This window comes from Vipera ursinii (genome assembly GCF_947247035.1).
Source record: "Vipera ursinii genome assembly, chromosome: Z".
NCBI lineage: Eukaryota > Metazoa > Chordata > Lepidosauria > Squamata > Viperidae > Vipera > Vipera ursinii.
In genome coordinates this window covers 47,913,321-47,940,224 of record NC_139517.1, presented here as the reverse complement: position 1 = coordinate 47,940,224, position 26,904 = coordinate 47,913,321, and the positions used below count along the sequence as shown (strand labels likewise).

Sequence of the window (26,904 nt, the reverse complement as noted above, 5' to 3'; positions counted from 1 at the left end):
GTAATCAAGTTTCACGTTCTTGATGATTTCCTTAATAAACTATTGTTAGTATTTAGGTTTACTTGGATTCTGTATAAATATACTCTTTAGCTTTTTGACAACTTCAATATTTCTTTCACTGAGAAAGGAAAAGAAAGGTTTCTGTTAGAAAATTCTCTTTGCATGTTGTACTCTGCTATTAAGGAATTCATAAGATGAAGTGTGCACATTTCCAACATTTCTCAGCAGAATTCTTATCTTAGTTTGCTGCAAGAGACTTTACACATTTAATTAATTTCAGATATGAAGCAATTTTAATTTACTTTGGTTTTCTCAATATAAAATTGAGAATATATAAAATATAAAAAAATCTGCAGAAGTAACATAGCTAATTGATCATGTTATCATTATGTCTTGGTTCAGAGACTATACTTTGCTCATTTGTTTAAATATGGTTTGTGCAAAAAGCTATAATTGCCTGGGGTTACATAATACACTCTGGTTTGAATTAGGCTTAGATCAGGGCTTTTCAACCTTTTCACCCATTGTACCACTTTTAGGATATGGCAACATCCGAGTACCACCAGTCGCCTAGCAAGGTGTCAAAAACTTGATGACCAAAAAAAAAAAAAAGGGAAAAAAGTGAAGTACAGGTAGTCCCTCGACTTACAACAGTTCGCTTAGTCACTGTTCAAAGTTACAATGGCACTGAAAAAAGTGCCCCCAAGCCACAGCTGAGCAAGACACCGGCCTGCCCTCCCAGCAGCGCTCTTCCTCCTGTCCGAGGTTTTCATTGTTGTAAACATTACTGTTGAGGATTGGCAGCGGGGGTGGGGGGTGTTTAGTTTTTATTCCCCCCCCCGTCTGCTGGGTGGTTGCAGCAGGTTTTGGTCACTTCACATGACCCTGGGACACTGTGACCATCATAAATATGAATCAGTTGCCAAGTATCTGAATGTAAATCACAAGATCCTGGAGATGCTGCAACATTCCAGCTGATCGGTGCTTCTTCTGGGCTCAGCAGAAGCACCAGGATCAGCACTGAGCTCCAGCTGGAGCCTGGCACGGATTCTGGCGTTTCCACTGAGCCCTGACAGCCCCGAAGAAGCGCTGATCCTGGTGCTTCCACTGAGCCCTGACAGCCCTGCAGCTTCAGGCATCTCTCGCTCAGGCTTGTGCAGTGCTGCCACCGATTCAGCTCATTCCCCTCCCCCGCTACCACTTTTCTAGGATGGTCATGTACCACCTGCCAGGTGCCAATGTACCGCAGGTGCTACCCTTACCACTGGTTGAAAAGCACTGGCTTAGATTGTTATGTGAGCCCAGTCTGTAAGTTCTACATATTATGTGAATAGAGTAATATTTCCTATTTTTATGTTAACCCCCTCCAAAAAAGCATAGGATCTATGTAAAATAGGTGATCTAATTATTAAGCAAGTAAGCAAAAATATTGAGTATTCTATCTTTATTTTTCATTACATTTTTCAAAGAAGCTACTTAGACAGATCAATTCTAGGCATGAATAGAAATTAAATCAGCATCACTTAAGCACTTGTCTGGTATTTGCAGATCCAAACAGATTGGAAAGTCTCACGTTATCAAAGGGCGATTCCTTAAATAAGCAGTGGGATTGTTCTACAATCAAGAACCCTGCACAATTATATAGAGACACAAAGCCAATTACATAGGGACTGTGCTTAAAAGATCTGCTGGTATCTCCCTAACATAACACAGAGATAAGTTTTACTTCTTGTTTCTTTGTCTGTTTCTTGTTTCGTTAAAAGATGTCCAAAGATTTACCTGTTAACCAGCATATAGTTACAGTAAACTATACTCTACTCTACTCTACTACTCTAGTATCTCCCGAGATTTCAATGGTTTGGGCAACATTAACTATTATTCTCAGATGGACAGCAACCACAATTGCATATACAGTTGTATTATAGACTAAAAATTATTTCTTCTTTCCTCTAATAATTTCAACCCCTTTCTCAAGACTTCCAGTATCTATGCAATTTGTTACTTACTACCTTGCCTATAAGTATTATTCCTTAGGATAATACCATATCACCATATTTCTTTCAACAAGAAGTTGAGACTTTATAATTGCTTCTGCTGGACAAGAGCCTTGGTGGAGCAGTGGGCTAATGCCTCCTTAAGTAACACCAGCTGCCTGCAATTAGTGCAGGTTCGCATCCCACCAGGCTCAAGGTTGACTCAGCCTTCCATCCTTCCGAGGTAGGTAAAATGAGGACCCAGTTGATTTTGTAATAATGCCGCTTGGGGGGGGGGCAAAGCCCTAATAAGCAGGCATATACATAGAATGAAGGCTACTGCTAAGCTTGTAAGCCGCCCTGAGTCTTCGGAGAAGGGCGGGATATAAATGGAATTTTAAAAAAATGATAAATCTAAAGAAATAATCCAAGACAACGGCACAAAAATACAGTACTCAACACACTATTTATTTGGAACTTCCAATACTTGACTAAGGTAGCTAAGAGTTCTAGAAGTTGAATTCAGCAACATATGGAGGTCAAAAAACCCTTATCTACTTTTGTTACAGGAAACTCTTAATTTATTAGAAGGGATGTTATCTTCCAACCTGGAAGAAACAATACATTGACTTACATATTGATTTCTGAGCTCTGAAATGATGAGCCGGAGACTGATGTATTCTTTTTCATCCATTTCAGTCACTGTGCGGCGGTAATCTTCCTACAGAGACAATTATTTAATCAGAACCATTTAGTCCCTACCATGCAATGGTAGTAGTAGTAGTAGTAGTGAGGAATTTTTAGGATCCTTCATTATTAATGCTATTGGAAGCTGCAGTACAGATTTCCCATCTCTACACTAAGACAACTTGTAGCTAAGGAGTTTCAATCCATCTCTCAGTTTTAACAGTACAAAAATCTGCCATCCTCAGGGTTTTCATAAACAGAACACCAACCATTTCTGAATGTTATTAAATTATTAAATTCTAGTTAGAAAGCTAATCTTTTGTGACTAGTTTACCTCCAGAATGGGGATCTGAAGCAAGGACGTGCATTTAGGGTCAGACCTTTTTCCAATTAGGGAAGTGGGAGGAGAGGGTTTTTTTGTCCAGTGACAAAGGCTGCAAGTTAAGAAAACTATCATGCTTTAAAATATTTTACTTATACTTTTACCCTAAATTTTCAGAAAATATAATCAGTTATTCAGCAATACAATTATGTGGGTTTCTAGGGACTGCCCACTTTTTATCTAATATCGGTCTAGACCAGGGGTAGGCATCCTTGGCTCTTTTATGACTCCTGGACTACAACTCCCAGAATTCCTGAGCCAACCATGCTGAGGGGAAAGGGAGAGATTTCCAAGCTGAGCTGTGCTGGCTCAGGAATTCTGGGAGTTGAAGTCCATGAGTCATAAGAGCCAAGGTTGCCTACCCCTGGTCTAGGCATTTGATTCATATTGTTATTTCCAAGGAGAACACACTCTAGAACAGAGGTCCCAACCTTTTGGGCACCAGGGACCGGTTCTGTGGAGAGGTTTTTCCGCAGACCGGAGGGGGCATGGTTTTGTGTGCTGCCTGCATCTTGTCGATGGGGCTTTGCTTGTTTGTGCAGACTGGTTGCTGGCATGCCATGGCCCGGTACTGGTCCACGGACTGGGGGCTGGAGACCCCCGTTCTAGAATCTTTTCAATTATTTCTAATCCGCCTAATGGTCCTAAATCTAATTCAGTAATTAATTTAATATCTCCACTTACCACATGAGGATATTTTGCTATTTTAGAAACCAGCTTTGCTCGTGTGATGTAGTATCTGAAACAAAATGGGGAAAGTGCTGTAATGGATGGTGTAAGTGACACACAACAATGTATACTCTAGAGAGTTACCCCATTGGAAAAAAAAATCTTGAAATGCTCTGCAAGGAGATACTCACCTAGAGATCTGGTCCAAGTATGAAGCTGCCTCACTCTCCACAGTTCGGAGTTCAGCTACAGTCTCTTCCTGCAAAGAAAGAAGCCAGCAAGAAAATATTAAGAGAAGACTTCATACTGAGGACAATTATAATTAGATATACCCAGACAGCTTTTAAAGATAGAATACAGGACCTTGTTTAGCAACAGCAATTGGGGCTTGAAGCCCTGTTAAGTGAAATGGTTGCTAAATTGAAAATCAAGTATAAGTAGTCCTCTACTTACAGCCATTCACTTAGTGATGATTCAAAGTTACAAGAGCAATGAAAAAAGTGACTCACAACCATTTTTCACACTTAAAACGGTTGCAGAATCCTCAGTCAACTAATCAAAATTCAGGGGCTCGGCAAATGGCATGTACTTATGAGTTGTGGTGTCTTGGGTCATATGATCACTTTAACACCATTCTGACAAGAAAAGTGAATGAGGAAGCCAGATTCACTTAACAAGTATGTTACTAACTGATCAACTTCAGTAATTCACTTAACAACTATAGCAAGGAAGGTTATTAAAATAGGGCAAAACTCACTTAACTGTTTTGCTTAGCAACAAACATTTTGGGTTCAATTGTGGTTGTAAGTTGAGGGTTACCTGTAATTGAGACCGCTTTCCTTTCTTTTTCCCCAGTCCTTCCTGGCTCAAAGCTGAAAAGACTAGGCTTCTGTTTGCTTCCTAACCATTCCCTTTTAGAATGCTCATCCAGTTGCTGGGATAATTAGCAAGAATGGAATTACTATTTGTGTTTATATTTACATTCATTGGAGGAACAGATTACTAGAGAAAAAGCAAACACATAACTGAAAATAGACATTGAAAGCAATGCTGTAGTACCAGGGCTGGGAGCCACGAGACAACTCAAACAGCCTAGTATATTGCCCATTGTGTGCCTGCTAACTTTCTTATAATCCCTTTCTTTCCAATTTCTCTACTCTGCAAGGGGAGAAGGGAAACCAGGCAATTTTGGTAGGCAATCCTTCTGTGCCCTCATAGAACGTTGGAGATGAATGTATAAGAGAGTAGGTAGAAACACAATGGGGTGTTTGCATAGCACGTTCATGCATCCCAGCCTCAAACTAGTACCATCACATTCCTTTATATATATTCCCCATTCTGTGCCTGATTACTCCCTTCCTCTCTAATCATTCCTTGATCTACAAGGGGGGGGGGGTGGTAATAAAAGAAAAATAACAGGCCAGACCCCAGACAATGCGTACTAATCATAACGGTGATCACATGATTGAAGAACACCACAAATGTTATTAATGAGGGCATTGGACATAATTTTTCTTCAGCACTATCACAATTTTAAATAGTTTCTGAATGAGGCAGTTGGTAAGCAAGGACAATCTGTGATTGTAGCCATTATGCTTATGAATTCTAACATCCAATTTAAGTAATTGGAACCAAATGAAATAGAAATAATCAAAATGCAGTAAAGCATAAAACTCTAGCACAATAACAGAATATCAGAGTTGAAAGGAATCTTGGAGGTCTTCTAGTCCAACCCCCTGCTCAGGTAGGAGATCTTATGCCATTTCAGACAAAAGCAGAGAAAACGCTTCCTACAAGTCAGTCAAGTTCTAAATACAGGGAGTGCAGAATTATTAGGCAAATGAGTATTTTGACCACATCATCCTCTTTATGCATGTTGTCTTACTCCAAGCTGTATAGGCTCGAAAGCCTACTACCAATTAAGTATATTAGGTGATGTGCATCTCTGTAATGAGAAGGGGTGTGGTCTAATGACATCAACACCCTGTATCAGGTGTGCATAATTATTAGGCAACTTCCTTTCCTTTGGCAAAATGGGTCAAAAGAAGGACTTGACAGGCTCAGAAAAGTCAAAAATAGTGAGATATCTTGCAGAGGGATGCAGCACTCTTAAAATTGCAAAGCTTCTGAAGCGTGATCATCGAACAATCAAGCGTTTCATTCAAAATAGTCAACAGGGTCGCAAGAAGCGTGTGGAGAAACCAAGGCGCAAAATAACTGCCCATGAACTGAGAAAAGTCAAGCGTGCAGCTGCCAAGATGCCACTTGCCACCAGTTTGGCCATATTTCAGAGCTGCAACATCACTGGAGTGCCCAAAAGCACAAGGTGTGCAATACTCAGAGACATGGCCAAGGTAAGAAAGGCTGAAAGACGACCACCACTGAACAAGACACACAAGCTGAAATGTCAAGACTGGGCCAAGAAATATCTCAAGACTGATTTTTCTAAGGTTTTATGGACTGATGAAATGAGAGTGAGTCTTGATGGGCCAGATGGATGGGCCCGTGGCTGGATTGGTAAAGGGCAGAGAGCTCCAGTCCGACTCAGACGCCAGCAAGGTGGAGTACTGGTTTGGGCTGGTATCATCAAAGATGAGCTTGTGGGGCCTTTTCGGGTTGAGGATGGAGTCAAGCTCAACTCCCAGTCCTACTGCCAGTTTCTGGAAGACACCTTCTTCAAGCAGTGGTACAGGAAGAAGTCTGCATCCTTCAAGAAAAACATGATTTTCATGCAGGACAATGCTCCATCACACGCGTCCAAGTACTCCACAGCGTGGCTGGCAAGAAAGGGTATAAAAGAAGGAAATCTAATGACATGGCCTCCTTGTTCACCTGATCTGAACCCCATTGAGAACCTGTGGTCCATCATCAAATGTGAGATTTACAAGGAGGGAAAACAGTACACCTCTCTGAACAGTGTCTGGGAGGCTGTGGTTGCTGCTGCACGCAATGTTGATGGTGAACAGATCAAAACACTGACAGAATCCATGGATGGCAGGCTTTTGAGTGTCCTTGCAAAGAAAGGTGGCTATATTGGTCACTGATTTGTTTTTGTTATGTTTTTGAATGTCAGAAATGTATATTTGTGAATGTTGAGATGTTATATTGGTTTCACTGGTAAAAATAAATAATTGAAATGGGTATATATTTGTTTTTTGTTAAGTTGCCTAATAATTATGCACAGTAATAGTCACCTGCACACACAGATATCCCCCTAAAATAGCTATAACTAAAAACAAACTAAAAACTACTTCCAAAAATATTCAGCTTTGATATTAATGAGTTTTTTGGGTTCATTGAGAACATGGTTGTTGTTCAATAATAAAATTAATCCTCAAAAATACAACTTGCCTAATAATTCTGCACTCCCTGTAATGATTTGTTCTTCCCCCATTAAGAGAAGGTTCCATCCGTTGTACTTCATCCATAGGGATAATTTCCCAGAGTTATCTCCTCAATTGTCAATTTACCTGAATAGAAACACCAAAGTTGTTTCCATCCTCTATCCTGGGAATCAGCAATTGTACCCACATTTTGACCTGAAAAACAAAACAGCATGTTAAAGAAATACTAACCTTCTAGGTAGTTATTTTGCTAGCTGAGCTCTGCATGAAACATTTGCTTAGAGGAGAGGTCATTTTTTTCAGAATAGTCATAAAAAGTAATAACTTAACAAACATTTGGTCCTTAGACCCTTATGATCAATTCTAACATTGGGTTAACACTGATGGATGAGCTATAGCCCTTCAGACACAAATCACGACTGACTGCATCAGTCTTCCACCCAATCAACAATCCTAATAATAATTGTCTCTACACAGGAATTATCTTTGTACCTCACAGAAGCAGCCAATTACATCCAAGCTTCTCTATCTTCTCCAATATATGGAACCAATTATTTGACAGATACAAGTAATCCTTGATTTACAAGCACAATTGAGTCCAAAATTTCTGTTGCTAAGCAAGATTTTGCCCCATTTTACAGCCTTTCCTATAACAGTTAAGTGAACCCTTGCAGTTGTTAAGATAGTAACAGAGCTGTTCAGTGAATCTGGCTTTCCCATTAAAACTTTGCTTGTGAGAAGATTTCAAAAGGTGATCATGTGCACTGCAGCCATCATAAATACATGCCAGTTGCCAAGTGTTTTGAGTTTTGATCACATAATCATGGGAAATGCTGCAACAGTCGTGTGGGAAATGGTTGTCACTTTTTTTCTGTGGCATTGTAATGTGACTAAATGATTAGTTGTAAGTCAAGGACTACTTGTAACAAATTTTGCCTTAATATAATACCTCTGCAAAAGGTATCCTAGAGGAAGCTATTGAATTTGTGTACTGCGATTTCAGAAAACAATTTGATTTTATCCCTTCGCTCTTAAAAGCAGCATTTCTAGCAACTGTCCTGTAAGACAGAATCTCATAAAGCAAAAAAGGCAAACCAATGCTTACTGTATTGCATTTCTCAATCAGCAGCCGAATCTCTGGTTTTACTTTCTCAATGATATCCACCAGCTTCTGGTTGCTCTTCAGCATACCATTAGGCATTACAAAGACTTTGGTACCTAGTGCCATAGAAAGAGACTAGTTGTCAGGTTCCTGCCATCAAAGGCTGGAGAAGGGAGGGGAGGTGGACAAATGGGCAATATGACTGTGTGTAGATGATGGGAAATAGGGAGGGGGGAATGACAGGTGATGATGACTCGAGAAGCCCGGAATCGGTTTGTACCGGAGACACCAAGGCCATGCCCTAAGCAAGGAGTGTGAATTGCCCACATTTCAGTATTTTCATAACATCTTGGCGACCTCTGACTGGCGAAACATGGACTGGTCACAGGGGGGAGGGGAGAAGGGAACCTTTTGTGTATTTTTTTCATGCAGGAAAACCTTAGCGCTAGCCTGACTTTACTGCAACCCCAACTTCCTTAGTAAAAGAATCTTTTGCTTCAATCTAATTGAGTTGAGGGTCTTTCTTTCCTAAGGGAGAGGATGGGAGCAGGTCTGACACTCGTTATTTATTCTAGGAAAGCAATCTACCCCAATTTCTCATGGAAATTCAAGTCTTTTTTTCCATTCCACTTTTAATTCAATTTTTAAATTCCATAGTGCAAGTGATGTTGATCTTTCTCATTGAGGTTATGGACATAAGTAATCAACTTCCAACCCAAAAGTCTTTCAATTACATCCAATTCTGGGATCTGTATTCTTACTGGAAAAACTCAAGTTACAACAATGACAAGAAGAGGTTGAAAACAACACTCAAATTAAAACTAAGGCAGCAGTGACTTCCTTAGAGAAACAAAATGGATTTCCAAACCTGGAAATCACACAAATAATTTTTACCATCATTGACTGTTCAAGTTATACAGAGACCCTACTCTTCCTTTTTTTAAGATAGAAAAACAGCATTTCAGAGAATCATTTCAAATTCCAATGAGCTATTCATGTATTAAGGAGCTATTTGTAATATACATTTTGTTCATGGTATGTCTGGATGTAAAAGGCATACACATAAAATATGTGAATTTTGTTGTTACCATATCAATCTTTTAGGATTCTGGACAGCTTTACGTTTATGTTCTCAGTGATTACCTCAATTAGGGCGAATTTCCAAAAACATAATTGGTAGCCAATAATTAACCAGCACAAAATCTACCTTGGAAGGTCTCTTCACAGTCTTCCAATTTTCGCTTTTTCATATTGGACTAAAAAAAAAAGAGAAATATTATATACATACTCTTCCCTTAAGAGTAACCTTGGGAAACAGATGCTACAAAGCAGATACTTGCTTCAAATGTCAGAAAGCTTATCAGCAAATATAATTAATATAATTATGTTGTTTTGATCAATCACTAAATGTTACAAACAGATGACCAGTCTTACCCCATCCAGTCCATCGTGACTATTTGTTAGCAGAATTGGGTCCGGAACAGGAAGGTTCATATCTGAATGGATTTGTGTGAGATCATGAATGTTCAGAATGGGATCCTAGGATCCAAAAGAGTAAGGTATTTATGCTCAGGAATGGCATTAAAACCTAATACCAATGGGAAACTTTTATTTGACAATGTATCATTCTTGAAATAAAGGTCGCCCTGGAAAAAGCAGACTACCATCTCTTACCTTAAGGAACCCATCAAGTTCTAAAAGCTTCTTTGGGAAAAAATTTGCCACTAGATCCTCAGCCTAAAAGAGAAAGAATGTCACCTATCATGCATGCGTTAATACAACTGAAGATTCCACAAAAGGCAGGCTAAGCCTAAGCCTTGGTATGGATCAGGAGACAACACCAGATAGATAAAACTCCTTGAAAGCTGAGCTAATTCTAAAGGTACATAAGTCCTACAAATTCCTTTTTTTTAAAAAAAAATTGTTTTTAAAAAAATTAGTTTTCATAGAGGTTTATTCATAGAACTGACTTCAGTTCAACTTCCATAGACTCAGGCTATGTTAGTTTTCCTGTTTGGTTTCCTAGACTGGCTCACTTCTTGCCAGTGCCCACGTTGGCCTTGGCGGTTCCCCTGACCTTCTTCATCCTATTCTTACGCTCTTTGCGCTGTTTCCGTGACATCTTCTTCTTTTCGTACAAGCTGTGCCTGGCCAGCCTATGCTTTGGTTCGTTTTTCTTTGCGTAGTCTAGAGAATCATAGATCATGCCGAAGCCTGTGGTCTTCCCACTACCAAAATGGGTCCTGAAGCCAAAGACAAAAATGACGTCCGGGGTCGTCTTGTACATTTTTGCCAACTTCTCGCGGATTTCTGTTTTGGGTACAGTGGCTTTTCCAGGATGAAGGACATCGATTACCATTTTGCTTATGCTGAAGCAGGCGGTTTGTCATGAACTTCCTTGTTCGGATGGTGACTGCGTCGTTCATCTTGGCGGCCTCCCTCGCCAGTCCTACAAATTCCTGAGGTCGGTAAGCACTAAACTATAGGGCAGGGGTATAAAACTCGCAACGCCACGTGATGTGTCGTGACGTATCGCAACTTTTTTTTCCATTGCCGGCAATGGGGTGGGTGAGGTTCCAGCATGACGCATCCGGCCCAGGGGCCGGCAGTTAGACACCCCTGCTAGAGAGAAAGTCTCTTTTATGAGAACCAGAAGCAAATTTAACTGTCTGAAATTACTAAACATTAGTTGAAATTGCAAGCAGAAATCAGGTACTTACTTCACCTGTGATTCTCTCCCTGAAAGAGTCTACCTGTAAAAGAGAAAAGGTACATCTTAATACAGCATATCTGAATTAAGTGCAACATAATCATTCCAAGCACTTTAACTTTGCTCACCTGCATAAATTACAATTCTCCTCAGATACAAACTCTTACTTGCCAATGATCTTTTTGAATCATTATTGTCACAGAATGTAAGATATATCTAAAACAATTAGATACTAGAATGCCAACAGATGCTTTAGAAGAGTATTAGATTAAAATAGTTTTTAATGATTTTCTATAGAACGGGGTCCAATATAACCCTCATCTCAAAATTTCACTGTTTTTGGTACCCTATACCTATTAAGTCCTTGATTTACAACTACAGTTGTGACCTTAAGTTCTGTTGCTAAGCAAGGCGATTGTTAAATGAGGCATGCCTGATTTTACAACCTTTTTTTGCCACCATTGTTAAATGAATCACTGCAACTATTAAGATAGGAACAGTTATTAGGTGAATCTGGCTTTCCCACTGACTGCTTCATAAGCGAATCGCTGCAGTTGTTAAATGAATCATGTTGTTAATCCAGCTTCCTCCATTGATTTTGCTTATCAGAAGCTGACTGAGAAGATCATAAATGGCAATGAGTGACCCTAGGATGCTGTAACCATCGTAAATACAAGCCAGTTTGCCAAGCACCTGTATTTTGATCATGTGTCCATGGGAATATTGCAACAGTCATGCTGTAACTTCAATCAGTCATTTAATGAACCCACACTCGACATTAAACTCTGAAATGTTATTTCTGTTTTCCTCTTAGGTTTTATAATTGCTTCTTTTTAAAAAAAATGTTTTAACTGTTCTAACTTGTAAATATGAAGTGCTTTTAATTCTGTGTGTGACCAGCCATACGCTAAATAAATAAATTTAATGAATGAGTGTAAGTTAAGGATTACCTTTATCACTTTTTGCTTTCTACTTTTAATTGCAGTGCATTTACTTTTATACTTTATTTTTATTTATCACATTTTTATGCCAAGCAACCTGGTGATCTAGAGGTGAAGACGCTTGCCTCCCACTCAGAAGGTTGAGAGTTCAATCCTAGGCAGCAACTGATGTTTCTCTATCAATGCACAAAGAGAAATATTTTTACTGTGAACTCCATGTAGGCATCAGGAAGGGCACTCAGCCAGTAAACACTCAGCTCCATTCAGTCACCCAACTCAACCCTGAATTAAGGAATTACAAGTTTGTAAAAAGAAAAAAATATCATTTTTTTTCTGCCACCCATCTCCTCTCCAAGATGGATTTTTAAAACAGTCTGTAAGAAATAGTACTTATATATTCACAAATCTGTATATTTGTCACCAAATATCAGGGAGAACTATTTTTTTTACTCTTCTCTTTATTTGTTCACCTTACTGCTTGAGCTTATATATGACAGTTTTCTCCAATATTTCAAAAATTCATCCTTAGAGATTTTACCTAAATCAGTATTCAAATTATCATTCTTCCATGTTAAAATTATTTTGCTGATTTTTATCTTCTTGTACCTTGCCACATCTATTATTATCAACTTTTCTACTTGTTTAATTTTAGCTTCTTCAATTAGTTTGATCAGTTCTTCCTTTTTTTCCAATGTGATCAGCTAGTGTTTTACATTAAATTTTAATGAGTGACTTTTCAGTCTGAAATCCTAGAAAGACTAACCCAAGTAACATCACATTGAACTGAGTGGATTTACATTTGTTACAACATGTGCAGAACTGAGCCATACTTTCCTGTCATGCCTTGATTAATCTTCATTTGAGCCGAGTTCTTTTTGTTTTAACTTATCCCAATTCAAAAGTGTATCTTTTCATTCAAGTTGCAATATTTTCATCTATCACATATTATTGTCTTATCCCTCAAAATTTGTGAACATATGCCACCAAGGTCTCCTTTTATAATAATTATTATAACTTTCCTTAATACTATATTTGACTTATTTCTTAATCTGTTTCTAGATTATAGTTTGTTAATATTAGCTTTTTTTAGTTTCTCCTAACTTGTGCAGTTCCTATCTTTCCCCTTTCATTTAAGAACAGCAGCCAAGAAATAGAACCTCGCCTAAAGATAAAGATTTATGTCAATAAATTTTACCATTGTCCTATTGTTATACAGTGCATTTAGAAAGTATTCAGACACCTTCACGTTTGTCAATTTTGTTATGCTGCAGCCTGATTCTACAGTTGTTGAAATTCATTTTTCCTCACTAATCTTCACTCGGTACCCCATGACAAAATAAAAACAGAAGTTTTGAAATGTCCGTAAATTTATTAAAAAGAAAAAACTGAAATATCACATTGGCTTAAGTATTCAGACTCTTTGCAACACTTGAAATTTAGTTCAAGTGCCGCCCATTTCTCTTGATTATTGCTGACATGTTTCTACACCTTGACTGGAGTCTACCTGTGGTAAATTAAATTGATTGGACATGATTTGGAAAGGAACATACCTCTCTGTAGAACAGGCATGTCAAACTGCCGGCCCACAGGTTGGACGCATCGTCCTGAATCCGTGCCCACCCCATTGCTGGCAATGAGGAAAAAGTCGTGATACGTTCCACAACGTCATGTGTTTGACATGCCTGCTGTAGAAGGCCTCACAGCTGACAATGCATACTGTACCAGAGCAAAAGCCATGAGGTCAAAGGAATTGCCTGCAGAGCTCAGAGACAGGATTATTGCAAGGCAGAGATCTGGGGAAGGCTACAATAAAATTTCTGTTGCACTGAAGGTTCCCAAGAGCACGGGAGCCTCCATCATTCTTAAATGGAAGAAGTCTGGCACAACCAGGACTCTTCCAAGAGCTGGTTGCCTGGTCAAACTGAGCAATCGAGGGAGAAGGGACTTAGTAAAAGAGGTGTGACCAAGAACCCAATGGTCACTCTGACTGAGCTCCAGAGATCCTGTGTGGAGATGGGACAGAGTTCCAGAAGGACAACCATCACTGCAGACCTCCACCAATCTGAATGGACTAGAGAGAAGCCTCTCCACAGTGCAAAACACATGGAATTTGCAAAAAGCATCTGAAGGACTCTCTGTGAGAAACAAGATTCTCTGGTCTGATGAAACCAAGATTGAACTGTCTGGCCTCAATTCTAAACGTTATGTCTGGAGGAAACCAGGCATGGCTCAGCAACTGCCCAATACCATCCTAATAGTGAAACACGGTGGTGGCACCATCATGCCACAGGGGTGTTTTTCAGCAGCAGGGATAGGAGAATGGCCAGAATTGAGGGAAAGCTGGTCAGGAATGGAGCAAAGTTCAGGATATCCTCAATGAAAACCTGTTCAACAGTGCTCAGGACCTCAGACTGGACAGAAGGTTCACTTTCCAACATGACCATGATCCCAACCACACAGCCAAGACAATGCAGGAGTGGCTTAGGGACAATGCTGTGACTGTCCTAAAATAGCCTAGCCAGATCCCTGACTTGAACCCTAATGAAATCTCTGGAGGGACCTGAAAATGGCTGTCTACCAAATGGCAGAAAATCCCCCAGTCCAGGTGTGCAAAGCTTGTCGTGTCACACCCCAAAAAACTCAAGACTGTAATTGCTGCCAAAGTTGCTTTAACGGAGTACTGAGTGAAGGGTCTGAATACATATGCCAAAATGATATTTCAATTTTTTCTTTTTAATAAATTTAGACATTTCTAAAATTCTGTTTCACTTTGAATGCATTGTATGTATTTTCTATACTACTATTATACACCCTTCTTTTAGATTCATTTCTTTCCTTGAAAATATGATTTGGTGAAATGACAGCATTATTTCACTTAATTGGATGGATGTTTACTTTAAAAAAAGAATATTAGTACCAAGATGTTTCAATTTTTTGCATTTCTGAACTCTTCTCCCTTCTCTGTGCGGTGTATAATAGAATGCCAGAATATAATAATAATATATACAAATTAAAATGTTAGAATTTTTTTTAAAAAAATAGAGGTAAGCAAAAAAAATTAAGCCCTATTAAAAAATCAATTTGAAAGGCAAATGGAGTGCTCTCAGGGCATTGACCAGTTCCATGCTGTATGCTCCTGTGAGCTCCCCATACAAGGCCTCAGAGGCATGTTTATTTTTTTTGGAAGCCAGGAAAGTGGGGGCCAGCCTCCACAGGGAGAATATGCCACATGGTGGGGAAATGGCAGAGAAGGTTCTCTTTCTAAATCCTTGCAGTCAGAATTCTTTAACTGGTGGGATCTGCAGCATTCCTTCCCTGCTGGACCAGTGTAATGGTGCAAAGGTGATAATGCAGGTAGCCTGGTTCCCATTGCATATAGGGCTTTATAAGTCACAACCATTACCTTGAATTGGACCCAGAATCAAACTGGCACCCAATGCAGTTCATGGAGCAGACGTGTTTCAGGTGTCCTTCTTTGGGTACTCAATGCATCTTGTGTGGCTGCTTTCTACACTAGCAGAATACTGAACTCTATAGTTATTAAAGTTCTACTAAAAATGTAGGTAAAACCCAATTTACACATTTTAAGAATAGGTTAAATCCCAAGTCAATTTAAACGAAGACCTCATAATTAAATGAGAAAGATCGAATAGGATTGCTTAAGACTTCTGTTCAAACTACCCAATAAAGTATATAAAGTAACATATATATATATGCCATAAAAACTGAAAAATATAGCGAGATATTGCTGCAGTAGAACTTGCTTCTTACTGTACTATTTATATCAAAATATTTAATTTGGAATTGCATTTTATAAAGTCAAAATTAACTTTAATTTTATTGCTCAATTGAAATAAAAATGTTAACACTCTTCAAAATTTATTAAAATAATTCTAAATACCTAATTTCATTTTTAATGTGACACCTATCACATCTATCATATTACTAAAACAAAAATTACGATGGTAGAAAAAAAGAGAAGTAGAAACTATGGACTTTAAAGAAATTGTAGCATGTATGTTACATTAAGCATTTTTTCAAAAATCTGATTTGAGTTCAGCTTTTATGCACTTTTAGCAATAAGGCTCATTAAATTTTACTAGTCTTACTTTTGAGCATTTTTTTAGGATTGAATTCTAAGTAGAAAATTTAAAAAATTGCATTCATAATTTCATTTATATACCTTTCTTAAAATATATATCCAACACCACTGGTCAAATTGATTTGGCCTAAAGTATGCTCTTTTATTACAGCCACTAAAAGGAATACATTTTACTTTATGCAAATTTTTCACCCATTCAGTCACTCAAATGGTGAGATAGGTGTTGCATAAATTTAATAAATAGGATTTTGAAGCATAGTTATATATATTTCTCAGAATACAATTACTATTGTGTGCAAATCTTTATATATACCAGGACTTACTTTTGAATTATACACAACTAACTCTATTTGTGACTATTGAAGAATCACATTTTTATTTTCTTTGGCAATTATTCAAATTACTTTTTAATTACATTTTGTTCATAAACTGATTTTTTAAATGCAATTTAAACGAATCCTATTTAATACAATAAAACATAGTGGAAAAGATATAATCACAATCTTAATATTAAATGTAACTAGTTTTACCCAGTAACTACCATTTTTTTTAAAAAAAACTTTGTACATGCAGTATTCAAATAAATAGTAAATTATCCTGTATAGCCTTCGTAGAATAAAAACCTACAGAACATTTTTTAAAATCAAAATTATTCCAATAAAGCGACACATCCTAGCCATTTCAAGAAGCACACTGGCTGAATTATTAAGAATCTTGAATTATGTTCCTAGATTATATAAATTGGCGTGTTTTTCAAGGCAAATAATAAATATCCCATCCAGGAAATGTGTGAAACATACGGTTTTTCGTGGAATTCAATAATCTCGCCAGATAAAAATATTATATTCTAACCCAAACATCTGGGTTTCATTGCCATGGGAAGCTGTAAAGGTTACTGCTTCGCGGGTTTTAACTCCCATAATAATAAACAGCAGCAGCCTGCCGTGCTTATTTGGCTACAATCTGCACAACTAGAGGAATTTTCGTTTCATAAGCAGACTGAAAGATCAGTAACGCCCTAAAGTTCCCAATGGCAGATCACTTGACACCAACAGATCCAAACATGTAGCGTTCAACGGATCTGTGGTTTGTCACTGTACAAAAACTACCCTGCTTTGATCACGTTGGACTGGCAAAAATAGTTGCCGCGGCAGAAGCTTGTCTAGATTCCTCTTGAGCTCCTGTAGCACTCTGCACATGCCTAAAGGCACGCCCGTGGCGGGTTTATTATAATTTTTCCCTCCTCCCATACCTTGATCTTAACTTCCGGGTCCACCTTGAGCAGAGAGGCCATAGCGGGGCGGGGAAGCCGGTTTTCCTAGCCAGATCTGTTTCCTTTTATCCCGCGCGCGCGACCACCTGAGAAACTCACCGGCTTCGTTACCGCCGGAAGTGAGAACATAACGCCCCGCCACCGCCTTCTCTTGGCCAATCACCGAACGCGATTTTAGTCAACGTGATTCTTCCTTGTGCCTTTGTCGGATGGGTCTTATCCGGTGCTGTGCACATGCGTTGAAGAAACAACTTCCGGTTGGTAAGTGAAGGGATTGACGTGGAGCCAATCAGCGTAGAAGTAGGAAGTTGAGGATGGTTCGCGTTCGAAGTGACTTTTTTCCGGCAATTTAAGAGATTATCTTCCGCTGTGTAAAATCCTAGGTATTATTTCCTTCTGTAGCCGGTTCTTTAGTATCTTTTGCTCCTAAGAGATGGCCTGCCTTCCGTGGTTCTCTTTTTTTTTATTATTGTACTACTGCCTTTAAACTGAAGTATTTTATTAGATCTGGGCTGCGTTATTATGGTCAGTAGATGGCAGCAAAGAGCCAACCAGATGTTCGCCGCCCCAACATTGTCGTGAACCCAGTTCGTGGGCTTCCTCTCTACTGTGAATATGAGGGTGGTGGTAACAGTAAAATGTTTCATGCACGGTTTGTATTCGTACAAGAAGGACATCGCCGACTTTGCATCTTTGCAAATAGCTCTTCCAGTCCAGCTGCGCCGTGGCGGCAGAAGCCCCCTGTCTGGTGCCACGGAGAGCGAGAAAGCGGCCCCGTGTCGGCGCCTCCTAAGGGCGTGAGCAAAGATTGCCATTTCTCCGGAAGAGAAAACTTTCTGCGAAGCCGTTTTGAGAGGCGGCGGGGTTGCTTGGGAAGGCACTTTCAGGGAAATAGAAAGCCGACTGTGCGTTGGGAGGATAAGGTAGTCTGGCAGTGATTTTTACCGATCCGATTTCGTTCGCTCCCGGGGAAACTTTACATACATATCTCTTGGGCATCCCGCTTATCGTCAGGGAACCTGATTATGGCCACTTAACAAGCACACTAGTTCGTTGTTGGTCGTGAGGTAGGTAAGAACGACGGAGATATTTAGATAGAATCAAGATTCCAACAAAAGGTCATTGGAATTTACCTTTTTGTATTCTTAGCCATAATCTGTCTACCTGCTTCAGTCTAAACTGGACCAAAAGAAGGAAATTAAACTGACCAATATGTGTTATTCCCAGGTAGTAAATGTCAGTAAACTACAGTAGGACAAATTGTAAGTATGTGTATTGTTCCAAAATCATGTTTAGGATTGAACTGATACCTGACTGATTTTTGTTAGTAGATCCTAGTTTGGACAGTTCCCCAACGATACTTAGTATCAGAACATAACTGATTTCCTTGGGAGTTACAGCTGAAATGGTGGTGATAAACCATATGTAAACCATATGCTATACTTGGATTGATTCAATATGTGTCATCAAGTTGCTGTTGACCTTTAGCCATAGAGCTGAGGTCTATGCATAGATAGGATATATAGATAAATGTTCTCCATGATAATGCCAGAGAAGGTGGATGATCACTGTAATGATAACGGCAGAAATATCAATTCATGCTACATGAGAGAAGGGAGAACACTAGTAACCACTTCTGAATTTTTACAATAGAACTACACAGATAGAAAACACAAACTGGATAGCAAATATAAAATATATACTTTATACAACAAAATATTAGAAGCATTGTATTGACTATCTTTCTACTTTCACAGATATGGATGGGTATAAGTCACCTGTTTGCACCATGCAAGTCAGCTTTGTTTGCCAGCGTTGTAGCCAGCCTCTTAAATTGGATACATCTTTCAATGTTCTTGACAAAGTTACCATCCAGGAATTGACAGGTAAAAATGTGCATAAAGCCAATGCAAGGCATAATTTCCATATTGTGAATGTATACACTTGTCAATTGCTGAGAAAATTCAATGAAAGTAGAATGTAAGGTTGTTGGAAACATTCAGTAACACAGTGTAGTTATGAACGATTTCAGCAGAGCTTAATCTGAGGCAGTTCTCAAATCTGAAACTTGTTTGAGAACCTGTCCTTAGAATTGGGAAGCAAAAGTTCAAATGGAAAACATTATGGACATATATAGTAATCTTTCTGCTAAGTTTTAGCATTATGCAAATGTTTTTATTTTTTCTTTGGTAATTGTTTATCTTTTGTCTAGCTCCTCTGCTTACTACTGTTCCAGCAAAACTGAGTGATGCACAGGAGGAAGAGACCCCTTTGAATGAGGTAAAGTTAGCATATGATTCTAAATTAAAAGCAGTGCAGCACTAGGAATTAAACACCAGCCAATATTAGGAATTATTATTTTCTTGGCATTCATTCTGCAAAACCTGCTTTTTAAGTTTTTCTTGTAATACGTGTACATTGCAAAGTGGCAGGTTGTTAAAACATTTAATTCTCTTTGGTAAGGAATCACAAGATGCTTATGCTAAATTTCTTTTTAGGAAGTATTTGTTGAAAACCGCCAGGATGGAGTGTCCCGAAGATTCATTCCCCCAGCCAGGTATTATTATGTTCTCTGCTCTAATAAATTTATAGTAAATACCATTCTTTCAGAGGTTGGAAATTTTGACCAAACTCTGACATTATAGTCTTTCTGAGGTTGTTGCATTTTAATTTGGGTGGAGGATCTACACACACACACACACCTGCCAATAAAAGCAAAAAAGCTCTTATTATCTATAAAAGAAGCAAGAATTCTCTCTACCTGTAGGAAGTGAAGGCAAAATATACTTTAGTTCTTCCATCCTTCCTTTGAAAGAAAACACAAATAATCCTATGATCTTGTTTAACGACAATTCAAGGTTATGACAGCACTGTTAAAAATGACTTATGAGTGGTCCTTACACTTATAATCAATGCAGTTTCACCGTGGTCATACAATCAAAATTTGAGAGCCTGGCAACCAGCATCTATTTATCATGGTTGCAGCACCCCAGGGTCATGTGATTACCATTTGTAACCTTCACAGAGAGCTTCCAACTGGCAAAATCAAGCCTAATGACTATGAAAAAAAGGTTGTAAAATTATAAAATCATTAAGTGTGACTCAATAACTGAATTGATGTAGTGGAATCTGGTGCTGAGTTATGGGAGGGAGGAGTAAAGTGAAACATCAGTCTTGAGTTGTTGTTATGCAGTAAGTGGTGCAGAAGAGACCCTTCCGAATTTCTTCACAGTATTTATCAGATAGCTAAGCAGAGTGTGCTTCACTCCGGCAAGATTCTGTCTTTTTGTGAACAGCAATTTAGAAAAAACTTTTGAGTAGTTACATGTTTAATTGTTGATTTCCTACACCTGACAATTGCTTAACGATAGAAGTTCTAGTCCCAATTGTTGTCGTAAAGTTGAGGACTTCTTGTAGTTCATTTTCAACTGGATTCTCTATTGTAGGACAACAGTTTTCAGAAGGAAATTTGTAAAAGTATTGGAATGAGGGGAGTTGGTCCAACATTAGGCCAGTAGATTCAGGAAGGCTAGTTTGGTTAGTTAGAAAAATTTAAAAAGCTAATTGTGTTTGCCTCCCAAAGTAATGAGACCGAAGTATCCCTCTATTATTTCTGCCATAGGATTAATACATTCATCCCTGTCATTTTTTTCAGATCAGAATAACCATTCTGCAAGTTTTTTAAGTGGCCATGGTTCTCGATAACTTGTATGAATTAGCTAATTATATTCTAATGAAAAGGGAATAGTTTTCTTAGAGGTTTTTAAATGGAATCCAAGTGATTCTTGGATGCAATGGATCCAAACATGTCTTCCATTTTTTTGAATGGTATTGTCTATCTATAACAATTCAGACATTTTTTTCATGCAACTTAAGCCTGTAAATTGTAGATTTTCCGTCAAATATACTATATAGAGCAAAACCCATTTACTATTTAGGAACTGGAAATAGTTTGTGGAACAAAATGTAAACTACTATGGCTTAATGTCAGAATTTTTGGTGAAAATCTTATAATAAAATCAAGCTGCATTTTTCAGGATGATGTCAACAGAAAGTGCTAACAGTTTCACTTTGATTGGAGAGGCCTCTGATGGAGGCACCATGGAAAATCTCAGCAGAAGACTCAAGGCAAGTTGTTCCCTAGTCTTGAATGTACTATCAGCGTTTAGAAAAGAATGATGGTTTGGGAGAATAGAATGCAATAATTTTGAACTTGTTTTTTTTAATCAAAACAAAGCTCTAATGAATAGTAGTTTGACTTGGCAAAACCTTTCTGTCTCATTTAATAAACTGTAGAACTGTTTTCTCTTTCTTTTGCTAAAATGAGCTCTTCCTTACAGGTCACTGGAGATCTGTTTGACATCATGTCTGGCCAAACAGATGTGGATCATCCTCTATGTGAAGAATGCACTGATACACTTCTGGACCAGTTAGACACACAGCTTAATATAACTGAGAATGAATGCCAGAACTATAAGTGAGTAATAGATTTCAGAAGCCCTACAATATCTTCTTGACAGAATAAAGAAAAAGTTTCACCTTGCCTCACTAAAATATTTTTTATCATATCATGTCTCAGACACATACTATATATTCAACCTGTGGCAATTCAATTTCTATTTTAAAATAGAACAAGTTACAGTTAGTCCTTTGCTTATGACCACAGTTGAGCCCAGAATTTATGTTGCTGAGAAATATGTTAAGTGAATTTTGCCCCATTTTACAACTTCTCTTGCCACATTTGTTAAGTGAATCACTGGAGTTGTTGAATTAGTAACGTGTTTGTTAAGTGAACCTGGCTTCCCCGTTGACTTTGCTTGTCAGAAAGTCGCAAAAGATGATCACATGACTTCAGGACACTGCAACTCTCATAAATATGAAGCAGTTGCCAAACATCTGAATGTTTCCAGGTACATAATTGTGAAAGAATGGTTTTGTATGGCACACTGCCACCCCATAAAATCACAGGTTTTTTGTAGGAAGTGCCTTGAAATCCTGGAGCAAATGACTGAAGATGACAAGGAGAAATTACAGTTGGAACTGAAAGAATTTGCTCTTGAGGAAGAGAGGTTAATTGAAGAGTTGGAGGAAGTAGAGCAAAAGCGCAAGGCACTGACTGAAGATTTTGAGAAGGTTAAAATTGAGGCTGAGAGGTTGGATCAGGAGGAAGCTGAGTGAGTGTGAAATCTTGCTATTAACAATATTCCCATTTTTGTAATTTTTTGGGCTAGATACTTTGGAGATCATCCCAAGTTTTCACGTTTATTGGCGACTGGGATTTTTCCCTTTTTTTTTCTTTATGCCTGTACTAAACATCTTTCCTCTTTTTTATGCTGCTTTCCCAGCTGTTGCTTACTGAATCTCTGCTACACTGTTTTCTCCTTATCCCTGACAGACCTTTTATTGGTTCTTGTGTTTTTCACATTTGCTTTAACACCCTACCTCCAGCTCACTTACTCTAGCTATCCCGAGTACTTGATAGGAAAGTCCAGAGAAATTAATTAGTTTCGTAAGTCAGATAGAAAGAAGTACAGTGTGCTATTTTTATGCCATCTGTCTTAACACTAGATAGGAACTATCTTTTTTATTCAAATTAATTTTCATGAAATTGATTTCTAATTCATCTGAACATTTTTGAAGCCTATCTTTTCTCCCTCTTAAGAAAACAGATTTGTTCTTTTGGATCTGGCACTATTCTACATGTTGAATGATTTATTCTCTTGATGTTTCCTGGAGGTATCAGAAAGAATACAGTGAATTCAAGCGGCAGCAACTAGAACTGGATGATGAACTGAAAAGTGTTGATAATCAAATGCGTTATGCCCAAATGCAGCTGGACAAGTTAAAGAAAACCAACGTATTCAATGCTACTTTCCATATCTGGTAAGAAAAGCGATTTGGATAGACTGGGATGGGCGTTAGCAGTTGAATCTGGTTAGAGGAAAATGCATTTAAGTTGCAACATACATACAATAGCATATTTGGTCATTTAGGCTCTGCAATGTTGAGAAATTCAGAAGACTCTGGACAGTATTAGAGCGAATATAATAGTTTCAGTTTAACTTTGCTGCAAAAGTGTGCCTGGATACTGTTTTCAGTTTATACTTTACAGTATTCAGTCATGGTTGGATTCTTACTTTCCACTTTTTAAAAAGCAACTCTTGTTTGAGAGTCTTAGGTCACTCACCATGAATAAATAAAGCTCTTTAATCAATGTATTATTCCCCTTTTGGAGGGTACTATCTGTAGTATTTTAATGAAAACTAATTAGTAATATTTCACACAGGGTCTTGTCCAAGAGCCTTCCATCTTTGTTTTAAAATTTCAGATTCCTTTGCCAAACTGACTGGGCCTCACAGAGTTGAATTTTAAATAATGTGGGCAATACCAGGCTGACTTCCTCTGCTATAGACAGATTTTCATAAAAGCTATGGATCTTGATGTTTATGTTTGGAAAATCATTTAAACTTTGGACAGGTGTCCTAAAATTGCTGAAACTTGTTTGTACTGTGTTTAAGATTTTTCTGTTTCCCTCAAAAGCTAGCTGATTAGATTTCTTCTTGCACAGGCATAGTGGGCAGTTTGGCACAATAAACAACTTTCGACTAGGCCGCCTCCCAAGTGTCCCTGTGGAATGGAATGAGATCAATGCAGCCTGGGGGCAGACTGTTCTGCTTCTCCATGCCCTTGCCAACAAGATGGGTTTGATCTTTCAAAGGTAGATACAGAGACAACAAACTACCACTCCCTCTGTCAGCCATAGAAATGGCAAGATTAATTAACGTTTGCTATTTTAGAAGGCCATACAGTACTTTTCAGTCAAATTATTCTTAAGTAACTGTTTCTTGCAGATACCGCCTTATTCCATATGGAAATCACTCTTATTTAGAGTCTCTTACTGACAAATCCAAGGTAAGAGATTTTCTCACATTTTAGTTTCCAAGAATCCTTTTCATCCCCTGTATTTTGGACTTCTAGAGTACTCTCTCTGTTTATACTTAGAAGATAGTCAATTCAGAACAAGCCTCTAGAACACTCGATGAAGAAAATTTTGAGCAATTCTGCATATGCTGAATTCTAAAAAAATCTAGGTTGCTTTAAGTTTTTACATAGGTTGGCTATTCCACTAAACATGTTGAAATATATTGGCTTTCTGAGTATTTATTGATGGGAAATGGGATGCTAACTTAATAAAATAATACAGAATGATTTAGCTAATAACATTTTTACGCTAATGAAATACTCATACATGCTAAAATTTAAATGATAATTGAATTTATATTTTAGAAATATCAGTACAGCATTTTTATGCAGTATAAACAAATGTAGTAAATCTGCAGCTTAAATATGTGAACACTGTACTAGAATGTTATCTTAACAATTGTACTGTTTATATAGTCTTCTTAAATATAGAACCAGATGTCTAGAACATCTGCAAGTGCTTTTTGGTAGCTTTTTTTTATACCCTGTGGTAGAGGCTGCCTATGTTTTACACTGGGCATCAACCGCACCATGCAAGAAATATATAAATGAATTATAAGGTAGACTATGTCTGACAGATCTGTATCATAGATGGAGAGCAGTCATTCATTCTCATTGTGCTGAACTAGAATGGGAGGGGAAATGTGAATAGTCCATGATTCTCCATCTCGAATCAAAAGGATATTTTCAGTAGGACTTATTTTCTTACCCTGAATTTAGAAGTTGATTGAAAAAGCATTGAACAACCTGGATCCCACGAGGGAATAGGCTCTGCTATTTATTTGTATTTTAAAATGCCCTAGATGCTAATTGAAAAAGAAGCTGAGGTTTAAGGGAAACAAGAATAGTTTTCTGTTGGGAGTAAAACAGATTTTACCTTCTTGTTTCCTGTAGTCTTGACTTGGTTTAGGGGAGCAGTAATAAACCACAAAGAGGATTCATGCTACCTAAGTTGTAATGGATGCTCTTTATTGAGTAAAGAGGCAAAGCAGCTAATATTGTAGAACTGTAGGACAATTCCTTTTGTTTCTAATATTTACATTTATGTCTTCAAGGAGCTGCCTCTCTACTGTTCAGGAGGCTTACGATTTTTCTGGGACAATAAATTTGACCATGCAATGGTGGCATTTCTAGATTGTGTACAACAGTTCAAAGAGGAAGTAGAAAAGGGCGAGACCCGTTTCTGTTTACCTTACAGGTAAATGTCAATGGTGCAGAAAGTAGATTTCTTTTTCTTACAAACTTTAATTCAGTCTGGTTAATCTAAATTAAGTATCACTTGCTAAACTATTATATAATTAGATGCTATTAATTTTAAGATATACCAGAGGTTTTTCTTTTCTGTTTTTAACGCAATATAAGAACAGCTGGATTTCTATGGTTCTTCAGAGTACTCATACACTAATAAACTGCCACATTTGGTGATCTTGTTATGAGATTGAGTCAGATAGCTGACTACTATTGGAATAGTACTGGAATAGTATTCTGTTTTGATCTGGTAACAATTTTTCAAGCACTACAAATATAACTGCTCTTGATACTTTGTTTCTCACATTTCTGGCTGCTTTATCAAGTTATTATTTTAAAGCAAATATTTATATACTTTCTTTTAAAATATCTTTTTAGACTTACTGTTAAAGCAAGAATATGTATCCCAGTGAATTATTAAGTTTCATTTTTTTTAGTTTAGTCTGCTTCGTCATTTGGTTGTTGAAAATATTGTGTCAAATAAAGAAAATTGAGGTACTCTCTCAGCAAGATCTTAACATAAAACATATGTCTAAATATTAACAAATCAGAGGATTACAAAAGCAGAGTGGGATTTATTAGAAAATAATGTAGTGCTAATCTGAGACCAAATGCCAGCTGTTTTAATGCCTAATAGGATCTGTTTTTCCAATACAGAATGGATGTGGAAAAGGGCAAGATTGAAGATACAGGTGGAAATGGTGGTTCCTATTCCATTAAAACCCAGTTTAACTCAGAGGAACAGTGGACAAAAGCACTCAAGTTCATGCTGACAAATCTGAAATGGGGTCTAGCTTGGGTTTCTTCTCAATTCTATAATAAATGACGATTATGAAGGAAATAGAATCCAGCATGATGCAATTATGCCAAAAGTAGGACTTGGGACTGTGACAGCCATACATTATTTTAGAAGAAGAAAAATCTGCAACCTTGACATTTCATTATAAAATGGAATGAAGGAAAAACCTTTATAGCATAATTTAGATAACATGTAGATAAAGTATACGACTGAGTTTAAGAAAAAAATCATGATGTATTTTCTCCAATAGGACAGGAAAAGGAGACAATATTAGTGGCAGAGACTCTGTTTAGTTGAGGTTATTGCAGCTTCATTATTGCACTAAACTAGGAATACAAATAAATAAACTGATGTTTTTCAGATTAATTTATCACTTCTAGAGAGAGTAACACATTGATGTATTTTTTTCTCAGATACATTTATTGGTCTGTGCTAAAGCTTCTGCTTTTACATGTAACATCTATCTCCATAATCCATACATCTAATATCTGTCTTAAGCTGCTACAGTTCTTGGTGTTGTAATGGTTATGCAAGACTTCTGGAAATGGTTTTGATGCCCTAGTCGTGGACAAAATATGTTTCTTTAAATCCTATACCCTCTTAAAGGATTACGATAACAAAATCTGTGATATCCATTAAACTATTGAAGCATATGAGAATGTGCAGTGCCTTTTTAGTAGTTATCTGCTTATG

General features: G+C 37.8%; 3 protein-coding genes across 11 annotated transcripts in view; 1 reads left to right on the top strand and 2 right to left on the bottom strand.

Annotated features, from left to right (window-relative positions):
- PSME3 (proteasome activator subunit 3) overlaps positions 1-17,338 on the bottom strand; it is a 29,438-nt gene extending 12,100 nt beyond the window's left edge. Inside the window, exons 1-10 of one of the 2 annotated variants that reach the window (XR_014494068.1) lie at positions 17,163-17,219; positions 10,878-10,910; positions 9,832-9,894; positions 9,592-9,696; positions 9,365-9,413; positions 8,161-8,273; positions 7,182-7,250; positions 3,903-3,970; positions 3,727-3,781; positions 2,608-2,694 (exon numbers count right to left, since the gene is read on the bottom strand). Coding sequence is in view for 1 of the 2 variants with exons in the window: in XM_083376081.1 (XP_083232207.1) it covers positions 2,608-2,694; positions 3,727-3,781; positions 3,903-3,970; positions 7,182-7,250; positions 8,161-8,273; positions 9,365-9,413; positions 9,592-9,696; positions 9,832-9,894; positions 10,878-10,910; positions 17,163-17,204 (684 nt within the window). In the remaining variant the exon portion in view is untranslated. Of the gene's footprint in view, positions 1-2,607; positions 2,695-3,726; positions 3,782-3,902; positions 3,971-7,181; positions 7,251-8,160; positions 8,274-9,364; positions 9,414-9,591; positions 9,697-9,831; positions 9,895-10,877; positions 10,911-17,162 lie in introns of both variants that reach the window. The other variant, XM_083376081.1, reaches the window with a different exon arrangement.
- On the bottom strand, positions 10,005-10,598 carry LOC310648324 (small ribosomal subunit protein eS24-like). The gene is given in 2 exon segments (XM_083376082.1): positions 10,005-10,516; positions 10,518-10,598. Coding segments are annotated over 2 exon segments (393 nt in total). The 5' UTR covers positions 10,584-10,598; the 3' UTR covers positions 10,005-10,189.
- A 107-nt stretch (positions 17,339-17,445) lies between the features above and the next one.
- On the top strand, positions 17,446-26,887 carry BECN1 (beclin 1). Of its 8 annotated transcripts, none has more exons than XM_083378158.1 (13): positions 17,467-17,566; positions 18,333-18,445; positions 18,941-19,069; positions 19,396-19,463; positions 19,682-19,740; positions 21,221-21,311; positions 21,524-21,660; positions 22,163-22,357; positions 22,920-23,066; positions 23,752-23,901; positions 24,035-24,095; positions 25,220-25,362; positions 26,070-26,886. In XM_083378158.1, exons 2-13 carry the CDS (start codon positions 18,418-18,420, stop codon positions 26,236-26,238), a joined length of 1,377 nt encoding a protein of 458 aa, XP_083234284.1. In that variant the 5' UTR covers positions 17,467-17,566; positions 18,333-18,417; the 3' UTR covers positions 26,239-26,886. The 8 variants fall into 8 exon arrangements, with proteins under 8 accessions (XP_083234287.1, XP_083234284.1, XP_083234286.1 ...); XM_083378160.1 differs by lacking the exon at positions 17,467-17,566 and adding an exon at positions 17,616-18,106 and having other exon boundaries at positions 18,411-18,445; XM_083378159.1 differs by lacking the exon at positions 17,467-17,566 and adding an exon at positions 17,616-18,106.
- Positions 26,888-26,904: the final 17 nt, after the last annotated feature.